Source organism: Rhipicephalus microplus, chromosome 2, assembly GCF_043290135.1.
Source record: "Rhipicephalus microplus isolate Deutch F79 chromosome 2, USDA_Rmic, whole genome shotgun sequence".
Classification (NCBI taxonomy): Eukaryota; Metazoa; Arthropoda; class Arachnida; order Ixodida; family Ixodidae; genus Rhipicephalus; species Rhipicephalus microplus.
The window spans coordinates 289,237,239-289,254,256 of NC_134701.1; the positions used below are offsets into that span (position 1 = coordinate 289,237,239).

The following is a 17,018-nucleotide window of genomic DNA, read 5'->3' on the forward strand; positions in this document are numbered from 1 at the left end:
AATTCAACTGGAAAAGTCTTAAGAGGGTATATTACTAGGCATGTAAAAGTCTTACAAATGCCAGAACGCATGAACACTAGAGCATGTTGAATCGTTCAATAATGTTTATAACTTCTACAACTCAAGCTTCCCTCTTATGACAATCGCTTTTCAAAATCTAGTTCGCAACTTATGGCTAGCTTTCCCACACTATTCATCATACGATTCTCGCCGAAAACTTATCTTGGATATGTAAAGCTGCAGATGCGAATCTTCCGCAGATTCGTGGTGCTTGACAAGCATGGCCGCTTGCGGCTGATTTTGTATTTGTTCTATCACATTGTGAACGCCTTTAGAACAACACATACACGACAAGTGTGAATGGGAGAAACATTTTGATGGTTTGGTGTACATTTTAGTGTCATATTATGACGCTATTTTTTTTTAGTAAAAATAGACACCACGGCCGCGAACTTACCCACTGCATCTTGTGGTCCCTTTAGAAAATGGGCAGGCTGAAAACATCGTGTTGTATAAGACATGGAAAGATAACAAAAGAACTCATGCAAAGTGAACAATTTTGCCTACGACTTCCTACAAGCGTCTAAATCTCATAAATAAAGCAGTGTTTATTTCAGCTAAGCGAATGAGAAAAATCATCAATTAACATAAGTACTATTTTGTGGCGTAGTAGCAGGAATACGCTTCGGTTCTGTAGCTTCACAGTGCTGTCAAAATAAAGTTGTTGTTTTCATCCATTAAATACGCGCAGCACAGTATTTCGTACAAAAAATTGCTCAAGTGTAATTTAAAAATAATGAAACCTAATGATCACGGGGATGTCGAAGCCATATCAGCGGGCTATTGCGGTCTGTGAAGGCTACCCAGTGAAGCCATTGTGATTTCTTTTCAAAATGTTCAGTAATGCTTTAAATGTTCAAAAATAAAAAAATCTGGCATGTTTATCAAGTCCGAGCAGTATTCTACAGCATAGATTGCAATGCAAATTTTGATTGATTGATATGTGGGGTTTAACCTCCCAAAACCACCACATGATTATGAGGGACGCCGTAGTGGAGAGCTCCAGAAATTTCGACCACGTGGAGTTTTTTTACGTGCACCCAAATTTGAGTACACAGGCCTACAACATTTCCGCCTCCATCGGAAATGCAGCCGCCGCAGCCGGGATGCGATCCCGCTACCCGCGGGTCAGCAGCCGAGTACCTTAGCCACTAGACTACCGCAGCGGGGCAATGCAAAAGACAGGCATATAACTTTGAGAGTGGCGCACGTTTGAGATAGATGCATAAGTGAGAAAGGCATCGCTTCTTGGTTCCTTGTGATTTCAGCTACTACTCCTAAGAAACACTTTTGATTGTAGGTTACTCAGCTGATTAATGAGTTTTATTACGAGACAATAATTGGCAACAGATGTATGGGCATTCTATACACAATGTTTTGTTAAGGAAAAATATGAAAGGATGTCATGAAGTGAAATAAATATTCCCAACGTAGGTTTATTTCATTACATATGGTCGGCAACGTTACTCATTTACTACTCAAATCACATCAATGGTTTCTGCACGACTAGTTTATAGCGCAAAACTTCAGTTTGTAGCTTTGAATAGACCCCAATGGTAGCATCAAGAAGTTGAAAAGCACACAGTCGAAAGCCAACCTATTTTCCCTTTTCTGAGCGTTTTCTCAAGGCGTACCACGAAAACGTATAATAAAATAAGCCGTTTACTCTCAAAGAAGAAATGATCATGTGTGGGGTTTAACGTCCCAAAACCACCATATGATTAAAAGAGACGCCGTAGTGGAAAGCTCCGAAAATTTCGACCGCCTGGGGTTCTTTAACGTGCACCAAAATCTAAGCACATGGGCTCTCAAAGAAGAAGTAAAGACGGGTATAGTAGGAAAATCGGAGGGGACCCTTATTCTGACATAACTCACTGGTAGTCGCATTCACACATCGGCGTCCTTGCAGCCCGGTGCATTCCTTGGGTAAACTTCGTGTTTCCTCACACGGTCGTGGAGCGTCTCAATATAGCCACCCTGGGCGAAGCGCATGCCTGAGATCTGCTCCGCCAGGCAGCACAGCAATGACAACTGCTCCCCAAAAACTCTCTCCAAATGAACTGATCTAATTGTTATTTATTATTACAGTTGATTGGTCATTATCTAAGTAAACATGCATGATCATGCACCATATGTACACAATGAAACTGCGAACTATCAGTTTCTTCCCTGTCTTAATTTATACCAGACTTTTCATGAATATTCGGAAAGGCAAAAGTGCTCGACCGGAAGATAAAGAAGAGTATCTACTTGTGCCGCTCAAAAAAAGCACTGACACAAATTTTAAAACAGCCGTTTCGGTTTCGGTATCAAATGGGCGGGTTTGTGGTGTCGTGTCAACACGTTTGACGTCACGTGAAGACCAACTCGCCACAGATGTCAGTACGCCGTAAGTCGCACACGAAGGCTCTCCAAGTCGCACCTAATTCACGTAAACAACGCAGAGTGAATTGCTGTCCACAGAGTATGACAGCGATTTCAGCGATTTATACGGTGCCTGCACGACGCAGATTTCGCAATCCCAGTGAAAAGCGTTGACTTGTCGTGATAATGCGCATTAAGATTGGACTGGCTTCCAGATTCTGCTCGGTTAAAACTTGGAAGATCAAAGCGAAATGTTTTACACGTGTTGTTTGGCTTTAGTGTAAGGACAGCGTTGGTATTACACACCATGGAAACAAAAAAGTCTCAATACGCCTTTCAACAAAAACATTGCCTAAGTTATTACAGAATTTCAATTTTCTTTCTACGAAAACTAAATGCATAGAACTAGAAGTTGCAGTTTAAGTGGCGACGAGTAAATGAAGCAAACAGAATATTTTTTTTATTGCTCTGCTGTATTCTTTAGCAATAACGTGGGCGGAAACTAGGAGGGCGTTTCGTTCTTGCTGTCAGCAGTGCCCACTTTAGTTTGATTACAGAGTGAAACGTATATAGACGAGCTGACGTATCACCTACTGTAATACCAGGTTTTCAATACACGCAAGTTTGAACTTCGACGCATCGATCCCACCTCGGCTGAGAGTGTCCCTCGATATTTTGTTCTAACGTTCTTTTCTTTCTGTTTTTTTTTCTGTGAGTACCGATGGCGTATGCCCAGAACATTTATTGGAACGGCGTTCATCGATGCCCGCTGCCATTGTGTGGTGATCGGTGGCAGAGAATAAAAGCTTTACCCACGGCAGAAACATCTTTTGCTTCGAGACCCGTGACGACTGTACTTCGTCGTTGAGGCCAGCCACAGAGAACTTTTCTAAAAGCAAGAGCGATTATTTTGTTTTCGCATTCAGTTATTTTTTTATTATGTTGCTCACGTAACATCAAGACAAATAATCGTTGTTTAGTTTGGCCTCTTTTCGGCTGAAATAGCGATGTTTTGTAGCAGGCAGGTCAATGAGAAATGGTGAAAAAAAAACTGCTGCATTGGCGCTCTGTCAGCTTAGGTAAAATACCAGGAGAACGTCACCAGTAGATGTTAGCATATCGCACACACATAAATAACCTACGCGAACAATATGGTTAAAATAAATATAATGTAAGACATTTAAGATAAATCTTAGAAATATATCGTTAAAACTGTTCGTCTTCTTGTGTTTTATTCATATACACTTAGCTTCAGAGAAAAACATCCTCAATGCTGTTTTTTTTTCCTGTCAAAGTACCGAGAAAGTGCTTAAAGCGAGCACATTATACAATTGTTAGTGTGGCTCTTATGATCAATAGCCTTTACCAGCCTAAATGACATCGAGCCCCTTTCACACGTGTTCATTGGCTATGCCTGTGCAGTGCTGCATGCGTTTGGTTTCATTTATGTATAGGCTACTTAAGACTAAACATTTTTGATCACACTGTAAAACTTCATCGACAACTGCCTTAACAGTGTTTTTCTCGCCTCTTCTTTTCCTTTTTCTATTTTTGCCATCTGATGATATTGTCACGCAGCAAAGGACGACGCAGTTGTCTATAAGGGAAACAAGTTTATTGGAGCGAACCTGTGCTCCCCTAACAACTGAAAGAATACACAGGCGGCGAAGCAGCGGCCGGCAAAACGACGTGCACGCTAGTGAGCGTCGGCGATCGAATGACGCGGCATCGGCTGTGCGGGAATTTATATCCCTCGGCGCGAGGGTTTCTCGAATGGTCGAATTGTATCGAGAACGCCGTGATAGCGTTTGTTAGAAACGCTGTTCGTTCGAACAGCGTTTCCAACAAACAACGCTTGAAGCGTTGTTTCTATCGAACAACGCCTGAAGCGTTGTTCGATAGCGTTTGTTCGAAACGCTGTGGTAGCGTTTGTTCGAAACGCTGTGAAAACGGCGATAGCACAGGCCGGCGCAGCCAGGCCAAAAAAACAAAACACAAATAAACAAACCCAATGCATGGTTCGCGGCATTACCCCCCCTCTAAGAGTGCATCGACCCGATGCTAACATAAGGGACAGTCCACACAAATTAAAAGTTCATCATCGTCCGTAGAAAGGTTTTAAGCGAACCACATGGACGACTTCGGGCCGCGTGCGTCGTCATGATGTACGGGAGTCCCCATCGGGGATCACTTCGTACGTTAGTTCGCCAACACGTAGTAGAATCTGGTAGGGTCCGAAATAGCGTCGTAGAAGTTTCTCACTGAGTCCACGTCGTCGAATGGGAGTCCAAACCCACACACGATCTCCAGGATGGTACTCGGCGTCTCGGCGTCGGAGATTGTAGCGTCTGGCATCCACCAGTTGCTGGTCCGTTATACGAGCTCGAGCGAGCTGGCGGGCCTCCTCCGCACGTTGGAGGTATCCTTGGACGTCGGCGTTGAGGTCGTCGTCTTCTACGTGCGGAAGCATGGCGTCGAGCATCGTAGTCGGCCGTCTTCCGTAGACGAGCTCGAACGGTGTCATCTGCGTGGTTTCTTGAATAGCCGTGTTGTACGCAAACGTGACGTACGGGAGGACTTCGTCCCACGTCTTATGTTCAACGTCGACGTACATAGACAGCATATCCGCGATTGTCTTATTGAGCCGTTCCGTTAGTCCATTCGTTTGGGGGTGGTACGCCGTCGTTCTTCGGTGATCTGTGTTGCTGTAGCGTAAGATTCCTTGCATGAGCTCCGCAGTGAAGGTCGTTCCGCGGTCCGTGATTAGGACCTCAGGGGCTCCATGTCGCAGCACAATTTGGTTAATAAAGAACTTTGCAACTTCTTGTGCAGTTCCCCTAGGAAGAGCGGTGGTCTCTGCGTAGCGCGTCATGTAGTCTGTCGCTACGACAATCCATTTGTTCGCGGATCGGGATGTAGGGAACGGGCCCGGAAGGTCCATTCCGATCTTTTGGAAGGGCCTCGTTGGGACGGCGATCGGCTGCAGAAGTCCGGCTGGTCTCGTCGGTGGTGTTTTTCGTCGCTGGCAGTCACGGCAGCTCCGGACGTAGTGGGTGACATCGGATGTAAGGCGGGGCCAGAAGTATTTCGCCTTGATTTTTGTAATCGTGCGAGCTGTTCCGAGATGTCCGGAAGACGGGTCGTCGTGGCACGCTTCCAAAATTTCGTCACGAAGGTCTGCGGGGTTGACAAGTAGATAATTCGTTCTCGTTCCGGGGTTGAAATTCTTCTTCACTAGGATGGAGTTTTTGAGGCTGAATGCTGGTAAGTTGCGCTTGAACGCCCTAGGCACGGCGACGTTGCGTCCTTCGAGGTAGTCGATCATGGCGCGGAGGTCAGGGTCGGCACGCTGCTGGGCGGCTAGGTCGCTCTCTGTCACGACTCCGAAGAACGCGCTGTCTTCGTCGGAGTCCTGTGGTGGTGGGTCGACGGGGGCGCGGGACAGGCAGTCGGCGTCGGAGTGTTTCCTGCCGGATTTGTAGAATATTGTAACGTCGAACTCTTGCAGGCGCAAGCTCCACCGCCCAAGACGGCCAGAGGGGTCCTTCAAATTGGCGAGCCAACACAGCGCATGATGGTCTGTCACAACCTTAAACGGTCTACCATAGACGTATGGGCGAAATTTTGAAATGGCCCATATGATAGCCAGGCACTCTTTCTCGGAGGCAGAGTAGTTTCTCTCCTCCTTCGACAGACCACGGCTTGCATAGGCGATTACCTTTTCGTAACCGCTTTGCTTTTAGACGAGGACGGCACCCAAACCGATATCACTGGCGTCCGTGTGCATTTCCGTTTCGGCGTTTTCGTCGAAATGAGCGAGCACGGGCGGGTTTTGCAGGCGTTGTTGCAGCTCGCAGAATGCCTTTTCTTGGTCGTTTTCCCAGCTGAAAGGGGTGCTTTCTTTCGTCAGGCGCGTGAGTGGCTCTGCAATGCGTGCGAAGTTTGCGACGAAGCGCCGGTAGTATGCGCACAGTCCGAGAAACCTTCGCACACCCTTCTTATCTTTCGGCCTTGTGAAGTTCGCAATGGCTGATGTTTTTGCCGGGTCAGGTAGGACTCCCGCGGCGTTCACGACGTGACCCAAGAACTTGAGTTCCTCGTACGCGAAACGGCACTTCTCAGGCTTCAGCGTTAACCCCGACGTACGAATGGCCTCGAGTACAGATTCCAACCTTGTGAGGTGTTCGTCGAAAGTCCGGGCGAATACGACAACGTCGTCGAGGTATACGAGGCAAGTGTGCCACTTCAGGCCTGCTAGCACAGTGTCCATAACTCTCTGAAACGTTGCGGGCGCCGTGCACAGCCCAAACGGCATCACCTTGAACTCGTATAGACCATCCGGGGTTATAAATGCAGTCTTCTCTCGGTCTCTCTCGTCCACTTCAATTTGCCAGTAGCCGGTCTTCAGATCCATGGATGAGAAGTACTTGGCGTGGCAGAGGTGGTCGAGGGCGTCGTCGATTCGTGGCAGGGGGTACACGTCCTTTTTGGTGATTTTGTTTAGTCTCCGGTAGTCAACGCAGAATCTTAAAGTGCCATCTTTTTTCTTCACGAGTACAACCGGCGCAGCCCACGGACTTTTCGATGGCTGTATTATGTCGTCGCTGAGCATGTCATCTACTTGAGTCCGGATGGCTTCGCGCTCGTGTGAAGAAACGCGGTACGGTGACTGTCTGGTAGGTCGGGCTCCATCTTCGGTTATTATCCGGTGCTTCGCCAAAGGTGTCTGACGTAACTTCGAGTTCGAGGAAAAACACTCGCTGTAGCGACGGAGCAACTCCAGTAATCTGTCCCGATTTTCTTGCGACAACGCCGGGTTCACGTCGAAAGGATGTGTCAGCCTGGAAGCATCTGCGCGTGCGCGTTCAAAGGTGGCGACCGCGATCACTTGACTCGCTTCTTGCGTTTCTTCGAGGAACGCAATTGCAGCGCCCTTGTTTAGATGCTGGTACTCCTCGGTGAAATTGGTGACCAAAACGTGGGATCTGCGTTGCTTAAACCGCGCAATGCCTCTTGCGACAGACACACCGCGGTCTAGAAGCAACCTTTGGTCAGTCTCCACGATAGCGTCGACGTCAGGAGCAGCACCTTCACAATTGACGGCGATCATCAAGCTTGCGCGGGGTGGCAGGGTGACGTGATCGTCGGCGATCCTTACAGCAGCACGGTGTCCGAGGTTCGGCTGCGGCGTCGTGGAGTGATCGGAAGAAAACGTTATCGACCTGGTCTGCAGATCAATTATTGCGCCATTGTCCGTCAAAAAGTCCATTCCGAGAATTACGTCGCGGGAGCAGTTAGGCAAAATGACAAACTCCGCAGGGTACGTAGTGCCGTCTATGGTGACGCGCGATGTGCACATTCCACTTGGGGTCACGAGGTAGCCTCCTGCTGTGCGTATGTGCGGACCGTCCCATCTGGTCGTAACTTTCTTTAGCTTGGACGCGAATGACCCGCTCATGACCGAGTAGTCGGCTCCCGTGTCGATGAGGGCGACTACGTCAAGGCCGTCGATGGAGAACTGGACGTCGGATGCCGCTTTCCTCGAATTTCGGGTGCGTCGGGGCGTCGTATCGCGGCTTGCGCGTGTTGATGGTCGGGCACTATGCGTCGTCATCGTCGTCTTCTCAGCGGCAGGCTTCGTCATTTCGGGTACGCGTCGCGCAGCGTAGCTGTCGTCGTTTTCGGGGGTCTCGTCAGGGTATCGTCGGGAAGTCGGGATGAGGGCATGTCGTGAATCACGGTCTTGCGTCGTTGGAGGGTTTTCATTTTCCCGCCGTTGTGCAACCACCTCCAGAAGTTGCTGCTTTTAGTTTCCCCCTCGTGGGCTGGGGGACCTTCCACGGGCGAAGTCAGCATTGCTGTGACGGTTGGGGGATTAGGTACGGGTAGGGCGACGGCGAACGGTTGAAACGGGATGGTCCACGGCTGGTGTTCGACAGGTATTCTTCGATCTCAAATGGGCGCTGGCCGGCTCGCGGGCGGGGTGCGTCGACGGAGAACCCACGCAAACCCAGCCTCTTGTACGGGCAGCGGCGGTAGACGTGGTCGGCCTCTCCGCAGTGGTAGCACAGCGGACGATTATCTGGCGTTCGCCACACCTCGGTCTTCCTGGGCGCCTGGTTTCGGGTTACAGGGGGTTGGGCGGGCGACGTTGGGCGGCGGTATACGGCGGGGCCTCTTGATAACGGGTTGGGACGGGTCGGGGTCGACGAGCAGCAGCGGAGTAGGCCATCGCTTGTGGTTCGCAAGATGCTTCCGACGGCGTGGAATTCCCCAGTGCTTGCTGAACCTCCTCGCGGACGACGTCAGTGAGGGAGGCGACTTGGGGCTGCGGCGTTGCTGGGAACAATTTCCTCAGTTCCTCGCGAACGACGGCGCGGATGGTCTCCCGCAAGTCTTCCGTCGCCAATCCAGGGGCGTTTACCGGGTTCACCGAAAGGGTGTTGAGTGGTCTATCGTATTGCCGCGAACGCATATCCAAGGTCCTCTCGATCATCGAAGCCTCGGTGACGAACTCAGCGACGGTCTTAGGGGGGTTGCGGATGAGTCCAGCGAAGAGCTCTTGTTTAACTCCCCGCATCAGAAAGCGCACCTTCTTATCTTCTGCCATTTCGGGGTCAGCTCTCCGGAACAGCATCTTCATCTCCTCAGCGAACAGTACAACACCTTCGTTAGGGTGTTGCATTCGCGTCTCCAACAAAAGGGCGGCTCGTTCTTTCCGCACAACCGTAGCGAATGTTTTAAGGAATTAGCTCTTAAAGACAGTCCAGTCGGTTAGGGAGCCTTCATGGTTCTCAAACCACGTTCGAGCTGCATCCTCCAAATAGAAGAAGACATGACGAAACGTTTCTTCGTCATCCCACCTGTTAAAGATGCGGATGCGCTCCAGCTTCTCCAGCCACTCTTCCGGGTCTTCACCAGGAGATCCTCGGAATGATGGGGGCTCACGAGGTTGTTGCAGAACGACGGGAGGGTTGGTAGCGCTGGTCATGGTGCCTGCGTTGATCATCGTGGTTCTTACGTCTTCTTTCCTCTTTTTATCCGGGAGCAGTCCAAACTCTGGCTGAAGGCCTTGCTGTCGGTGGCTGACACGAGTTGGGCGTGCTCGTCGTGTTGGGCTTGCTTGTCGGCTTGGCAATGGCTTAGGGTTCATGTACCCCGCACCTCCACCAGATGTCACGCAGCAAAGGACGACGCAGTTGTCTATAAGGGAAACAAGTTTATTGGAGCGAACCTGTGCTCCCCTAACAACTGAAAGAATACACAGGCGGCGAAGCAGCGGCCGGCAAAACGACGTGCACGCTAGTGAGCGTCGGCGATCGAATGACGCGGCATCGGCTGTGCGGGAATTTATATCCCTCGGCACGAGGGTTTCTCGAATGGTCGAATTGTATCGAGAACGCCGTGATAGCGTTTGTTAGAAACGCTGTTCGTTCGAACCGCGTTTCCAACAAACAACGCTTGAAGCGTTGTTTCTATCGAACAACGCCTGAAGCGTTGTTCGATAGCGTTTGTTCGAAACGCTGTGGTAGCGTTTGTTCGAAACGCTGTGAAAACGGCGATAGCACAGGCCGGCGCAGCCAGGCCAAAAAAACAAAACACAAATAAACAAACCCAATGCATGGTTCGCGGCAATATGCATTTCTCAACGTCATTTGCGCGACAAATATAGGTCACTAAAGTCTTAATGGACCCTGTATCAACTGCTTCTAGTGCACATATTAAACGATTTATGTGGTTCTTACAGTCAAACGGTCTCTAATAGCCAAAATTACGTCGAACGCATTTTACACGTGTTCAATACGCCTATACCATCCTGCATGTACTTAGATTTATTTATATATATGGGCTAGTTACAACCAGACTTTACTCATAACTGTGTCTCAGTTTGCTCGTAAACTACAAAATTTAATCTACAGGTTATAGTTCACAGTGATTCGAGAATATCTTCTCACCTCTTCATCTCGCTTACAGTGCGAGTTCTTCGAAGTGTGGAGTTTTGGATGGACGCTGCTGACATTCTTGGTTCCAGAGTCGTTGGGCAACCTCCACAACACCACCAGCCTGGGTGCGGAGTTCGAAGGAATCAGTCTGCGCTATGGTAAGTGTTTGGTAATGCTGTACTTACAGGGACACTAGTTTATTGTGCATATGGTAAAGGGTAAATAAGCGCAGATGGCCGAAGTTGATTTGAATGACTACTGCGGTCTTTCTTGGGGTCTTTCGAATGTTGAATCTAGCCGCTCAACAAATCATACTTCCAAGCGTGGTTGAGGGGTCACTCAGAAGAAACCGTCAAAGGCGCAGCAAAGTGCGCAGAAAAAAAAAACTTTCTCCGCGAGCTCCAACGAAGGCTTTTGAATTCAATGCCTTCACGCTTCTTGTCAGAGTGCGCCGAAAAAAAAAAAACTTTCTCCGCGAGCTCCAACGAAGGCTTTTGAATTCAATGCCTTCACGCTTCTTGTCAGAGTGCGCCGAAAAAAAAAAACTTTCTCCGCGAGCTCCAACGAAGGCTTTTGAATTCAATGCCTTCACGCTTCTTGTCAGAGTGCGCAGAAAAAAAAAACTTTCTCCGCGAGCTCCAACGAAAGCTTTTGAATTCAATGCCTTCACGCTTCTTGTCAGAGTGCGCCGAAAAAAAAAAAACTTTCTCCGCGAGCTCCAACGAAGGCTTTTGAATTCAATGCCTTCACGCTTCTTGTCAGAGTGCGCCGAAAAAAAAAACTTTCTCCGCGAGCTCCAACGAAGGCTTTTGAATTCAATGCCTTCACGCTTCTTGTCAGAGTGCGCCGAAAAAAAAAAACTTTCTCCGCGAGCTCCAACGAAGGCTTTTGAATTCAATGCCTTCACGCTTCTTGTCAGAATGCTAAGTGTGCCGCCAACGAAGCGGGTACTATGGGGCGGAACACATATTTATTGGACAAAGAGAAGAAACAAATGAAATAAAAAGAGGGTGCAATGCAAATGGAGATATTTAAAACAAATATTTATTTATTTATTTATTTATTTATTTATTATACCCTCAGGGTTTTAACACTACAGAGGGGAGGGGCATGTTACATGTAAAAAATGGGAAGCAACACTTGATAAATATATACTAGAACGAAATTTCAATAATTGGCAGAATAATACAGAACTACGTTATATATAAACTACGTGAACAAAGACAACGTAGACAGTAGCTATAATGCAGGTAGTACATGTTCAAGCACTAAGCAAAGAACAACAAACAATCCCAAAAACAAAAAAAAACAAAGAGGACATGACACACAAGCACACACACACACACAATATTATATATATATATATATATATATATATATATATATATATATATATATATATCCTTCACGTGTTGCACGTGCTCCACTTCACCTGTGGGAATTTTAGTTTAAAGCTTGCACCTGCTGCACACGAGAGTAGGGCTTCCCCACTACCAGTAGGGGCATATACCCGTCCGAGGAGTACCTTATAACGAATCCCACGTTTATTTGATTGATATGTGGGGTTGAACGTCCCAAAGCCACCATATTGTCACGGGGTCGTGACGTGGCCGAAGACAGGAGACTTCGTGTTGGGATTTAACTGTTTATTTGGGCGAACCTGTGCCCCGTAAACGGAAAGTCCAATTACAGCAGTAGTCTTGCACAGATAGCAGTCTCGGACTGATAGCGGCGAACGGAGCGTCGGCCTTCGATCAACAACTGACAGGCGGCGGAGCGCGTCGGCATTTATACTCTTGCCGTCGAATGTTCTAGCGTTATCGCTGGCGCTGGCGTAGGTTCCAGAACAATCTGTACCGTTCGCACAGTGGGCGTGATCTTATCGAAATGATCTACTACAGTCCGGAACCTTCTCGAAAACTGCAGGCGTGGTTTGCGCTGAGAATCGTGTGGTGTTTTGGGACGATAACAAAAACTTGGGAAATGAAACGTGGCAATATCATTATGAGAGACACCATAGTGAAGGACTCCGGAAATTTCGACCACCTGGGGTTCTTTACGTGCACCCAAATCTGAGCACACGGGCCTACAACATTTCCGCCTCCATCGGAAATGCAGCTGCCACAGCCGGGATTTGATCCCGCAACCTACGGGTCAGCAGCCAAGTACCTTAGCCACTAGACTACCACAGCGGGGCAACGGAGCACACGTTACCAATAGCCTAACAGCCTCGCTGTTAAAAAATTTGGCAGGTCTTACATACCTGGAAATCGACCCTATGCGAAGCACGCGGGGGGGGAGGTGAGAATATAGCAATATTTTTTTATTAAGCGATACGTCATAAAATGACACTAAATATATGTAAAAATGTTGCAAGCACATGCCTACCTTGAAGAGTTTGCACTTGCACAACGATGCCAACTGGAACGCATCTATTAGCAACACCAGAAGCTGATATGAAGCGCTGATGTTCGCGAGTTTGTTGGCCCCGTGACGCTGCTACATAAATCAACTTCATCGCATGGCAACTAACCACAATTGACGTTAACCCAACGTGACGGCTGTATCAAAAGGGTACATATCTTATTTTTATAAAATTGGGTAGGCAGCACTGCAACCACTATTTAGGTCAACACTCACGCGTTGAAATTGCCCATCTGTGTTCTCGTCATTCCTGGGTAGATACTAAGTGTCAATCACCTGTGGCAAATACCCGCATACCAGCGGCACATATCCGCCCGTGGGTATGTGCCTCTGCCTGGCAGGAAGTGTTTGGCGATGTACGCGACGGGATTGTGACATTATTGATGTCTTAACCAGCGCGTCATATTCGTGAAGCCATCCAATGCTAATTTTGGTTCACGCCAAGTTCAGAGGGTTACCACGAGAGCACACAAACGTAAGCGGACAGACAGACAGACAGACAGACAGACAGACAGACAGACAGACAGACAGACAGACAGACAGACAGACAGACAGACAGACAGACAGACAGACAGACAGACAGACAGACAGACAGACAGACAGACAGACAGACAGACAGACAGACAGACAGACAGACAGACAGACAGACAGACAGACAGACAGACAGACAGACAGACAGACAGACAGACAGACAGACAGACAGACAGACAGACAGACAGACAGACAGACAGACAGACAGATAGATAGATAGATAGATAGATAGATAGATAGATAGATAGATAGATAGATAGATAGATAGATAGATAGATAGATAGATAGATAGATAGATAGATAGATAGATAGATAGATAGATAGATAGATAGATAGATAGATAGATAGATAGATAGATAGATAGATAGATAGATAGATAGATAGATAGATAGATAGATAGATAGATAGATAGATAGATAGATAGATAGATAGATAGATAGATAGATAGATAGATAGATAGATAGATAGATAGATAGATAGATAGATAGATAGATAGATAGATAGATAGATAGATAGATAGATAGATAGATAGATAGATAGATACGCTCAAAGTCACCGAAGTTCGCTAAAAATGCGTCACATTTAACAAAAAAATATATGAAAACAAAAGCCATCTGTGTGGCTGTACTCACAAACCATATCGCAAATAGCTGCGTCCCATGCCTTTTGAAGGGTGCGATTTCAAAGATTCATTGATATGTGGGGTTTAACGTCCCAAAATCACCATATGATTATGAGAGACGCCGTAGCTGAGAACTCCGGAAGTTTTGATCACCTGGGGTTCTTTAACGTGCACCCAAATCTGAGCACACGGGCCTACAGCATTTTCGTCTCTAACGAAAATGCAGCCGCCGCCGCCACCGGGATTCGATCCCGCAACCTGCAGGTCAGCAGCCGAGTACCTTAGCGACTAGACCACCGCGGTAGGGACTATTTCAAAAATTTAAGCTGATGTTTACCGTTCTAAATCGGGGTGAATCATTATGAACAACCTTGCTGTCATTGTGTCTTTGCAAGTCTTCGCCATAAACGATGATACATAATTTTAAGAAATGTTTATACCGAACATAGTTTCCTGATGCGAAGTATTCGTGTTAGTGTTCCGAATACACATGAAGCGTCTGAACGCAAATTGTCCAGAAAGACGTTCTTTTCTGACTCCACTGTACGCGCTAACAAAAAGCACTACGGTTTTTCTCACTTCATTTTCAAACAAAGCCCGCGTGTGCGTAGCGTGCCTTTAATTGGGATATTGTGCGTCCGCGGGAGGTATTGAGATGGCGACTGTGCATCACGGGCCAGTTCGTTTTTCTGGGGAATCAAAGCAGGCTAAGCGGGATTCACAGCCCGCGCGTTCTGCTCAACCCTGTCGTCATATCCCCACATTCCCGCAGCTTCGCTGGCGAAACGGACCCAATTTTGTAATCTGCTTCGCGTTGCGGTGTGCGCTACGTGAGCTTTACTCCGAACGGCTTCATTAATGAAACTGAGCGCATCTGGCGAGTCGCATTGTTTCCGCGGGGGGGAAAAGTGTCCGAACTATCCGCAGCGCAAACCGGTGTGGGACAGCTCTAATGAGTTTATCCATGGCTCCCGCATGAATACACTCGCCTCACAGCATATAAATCCATGATTATCAATAATGCATCATAAGACGAAGAAAAACGTGAACATTGTCCCTGCCCGCGAATGAAACGTTCGTTACAAAACAGCACATACATGTGAATTCGCAATTCAAAAAAGCGGCTCAGCTCATCAGGACAGAAAAAAAAGAAACAGAGGAAAGCGGAAGGGATCGAGACGACAAAAACTGATTTGCAAGGAGAATCCTTCCGGCTCTTTTCACATCGCCATACGTCTTCACAACTTACTGCATTACTGTAGTTATGACGATGAAACAAATCTATAACATTAAAAAAAATAGATACGCCCTTGTTGAGAGCTCCTGACTTATTCTGACAAACTTGTCTTTTTCATTTGTTCAGCAAGAAAAAAGTCACAAGCGCATATCAGTGGCACTCTTTCTTGACGTGAAGGGTGCATATGATAATGTAGCTCACGATGCCATCCTCACTTCTCTCGCAGCAATGGGCATTGGTGGACGAATGTTTCAATGGATAAAAGATTATATAACTGGCAGGGGTTTCTTTGTGCAAACATATGAGGGTACAACTGCTGAACATTACACCTACTGCGGAGTACCTCAGGGAGGTGTCTTAAGCCCCACATTGTTCAATGTTGCCCTCATTGGTCTGGTGAAGGTTCTGCCAAAGTCGGTGTGCCTATCCATATACGCCGATGATATTTGCCTCTGGAGTGCTGCAGTTACTCGCCCTCAGGTGCGTGCACGAATACAGCGGGCAGCAACCCTCACAACAGCCTACCTTCAGAAACAAGGCCTAACTATATCAACTGTGAAGTGCGCGTTGATGGCGTTTACACGCAAACCAATGACGCCATACCCTGTTTACATCAATGGGCAGAGTGTCAAATATGCACGGACGCATCGTTTCCTGGGCATAATAACCGACAGAAGTCTTTCGTGGAGCCCACATTGCGCGCACTTGAAGAAGAGACTGCTATCTATTGTGCATATAATGAAATTCATGTGCGGGAAAGCATGGGGAACTTCTGTGGCCTCCATGCTACAGCTGTACAAGGCCCTATTTCTGGGTCTGTTGCGCTACAGCTTGCCGGTACTGACTAACACTTGCAAATCCAATACTCATTCATTGGAGAGTTTGCAGGGTCAGGCACTGCGTATCTGCCTAGGACTGCCCCGATGCGCTTCTACTTATGCCACAATCATGCTTGCCAAAGACCATCCAGTCAGGACATATAGAGTTGTGGATTGCCTCAGAGCGCACATTCGACATGCTAGCCGTGTCCCCGACCACTACTTGGCCCTTCTACCCTCCGGAAGACCACGTGCTACGTTTTCAGACGTCATAGCCAAGCCCCTAAACAGCATTCCATCAGGATATACGCCAGGTGCAAGAATGGCATGTCCTTTGTGGTGCCTCGACCAGCCGCAAGTACGTCTAGAAATTCCGGGAATCAAAAAGAAAAGCAATCACTCCAGAGTAGCATTGAAGCAAGCAACAATGCTATTATTATATGAGTTGTACTTAGACTGAACGCAGATATACACTGATGGGTCCGTCTCGTCCAGCAGCTCATCAGGTGCCGCTGTAATTCCGGCTGCAGCAATGACAATCAAGTTTAAGTTGTCGCATATGACTACATCTACGGCATCAGAGCTTGCTGCTATAAGGGCTGCTTTACAAGTTCAAGAACGTCCAGGAAAATGGGTCGTATTCTGTGATTCGAAGGCAGCGCTTCAGTGTTTGCAGTCTGCCATGCGTAGGAGGAGTCATGACCAATTGGTGCAAGAAATAAGACATTGCCATCATGAAGATCTAGCACGAGGGCATGATATTATATATCAATGGCTGCCTGGACATATCGGTATTACCGGAAATCAATTAGCCGATGATGCAGCCCGCTCAGCCCATGAAGGAACCCGTGTAGTCCCGATTCCTCTATCAAGGAATGATGCAGCAAGACAACTTTACCTGCTGGCTCGAGATCTCACACGCACGTTCTGGTCGTCTACCAGCTTCCAAAGGTGTAAATTTTATGAACTGGATCCTTCGCTCAAGCTAAAGCTACCATCACAACTTTCCCGCTCCGATG

General features: G+C 47.6%; 2 protein-coding genes across 6 annotated transcripts in view; one reads left to right on the top strand and one right to left on the bottom strand.

Annotated features, from left to right (window-relative positions):
• Window positions 1-17,018, bottom strand: part of LOC119177839 (uncharacterized) — a 355,504-nt gene that overhangs the window by 264,643 nt on the left and 73,843 nt on the right. For 2 of the 4 annotated variants that reach the window (XM_075882234.1, XM_075882233.1), the window contains 2 exons: window positions 10,380-10,488; window positions 458-494 (listed from right to left, as the gene is read on the bottom strand). The exons of 1 other annotated variant lie outside the window; for it this stretch is intronic. In XM_075882234.1, coding sequence (XP_075738349.1) covers window positions 458-466 — 9 coding nt within the window. In that variant the 5' untranslated portion in view covers window positions 467-494; window positions 10,380-10,488. The remainder of the gene's footprint in view (window positions 1-457; window positions 495-10,379; window positions 10,489-17,018) is intronic. One more of the 4 variants, XM_075882235.1, reaches the window with a different exon arrangement.
• The window catches only part of LOC119177850 (uncharacterized), an 85,007-nt gene that overhangs the window by 6,423 nt on the left and 61,566 nt on the right, over window positions 1-17,018 (top strand). For both annotated transcript variants that reach the window (XM_037429046.2, XM_037429040.2), the window contains exon 2: window positions 10,399-10,525. In XM_037429046.2, the coding sequence (XP_037284943.2) occupies window positions 10,399-10,525 (127 nt within the window). The remainder of the gene's footprint in view (window positions 1-10,398; window positions 10,526-17,018) is intronic.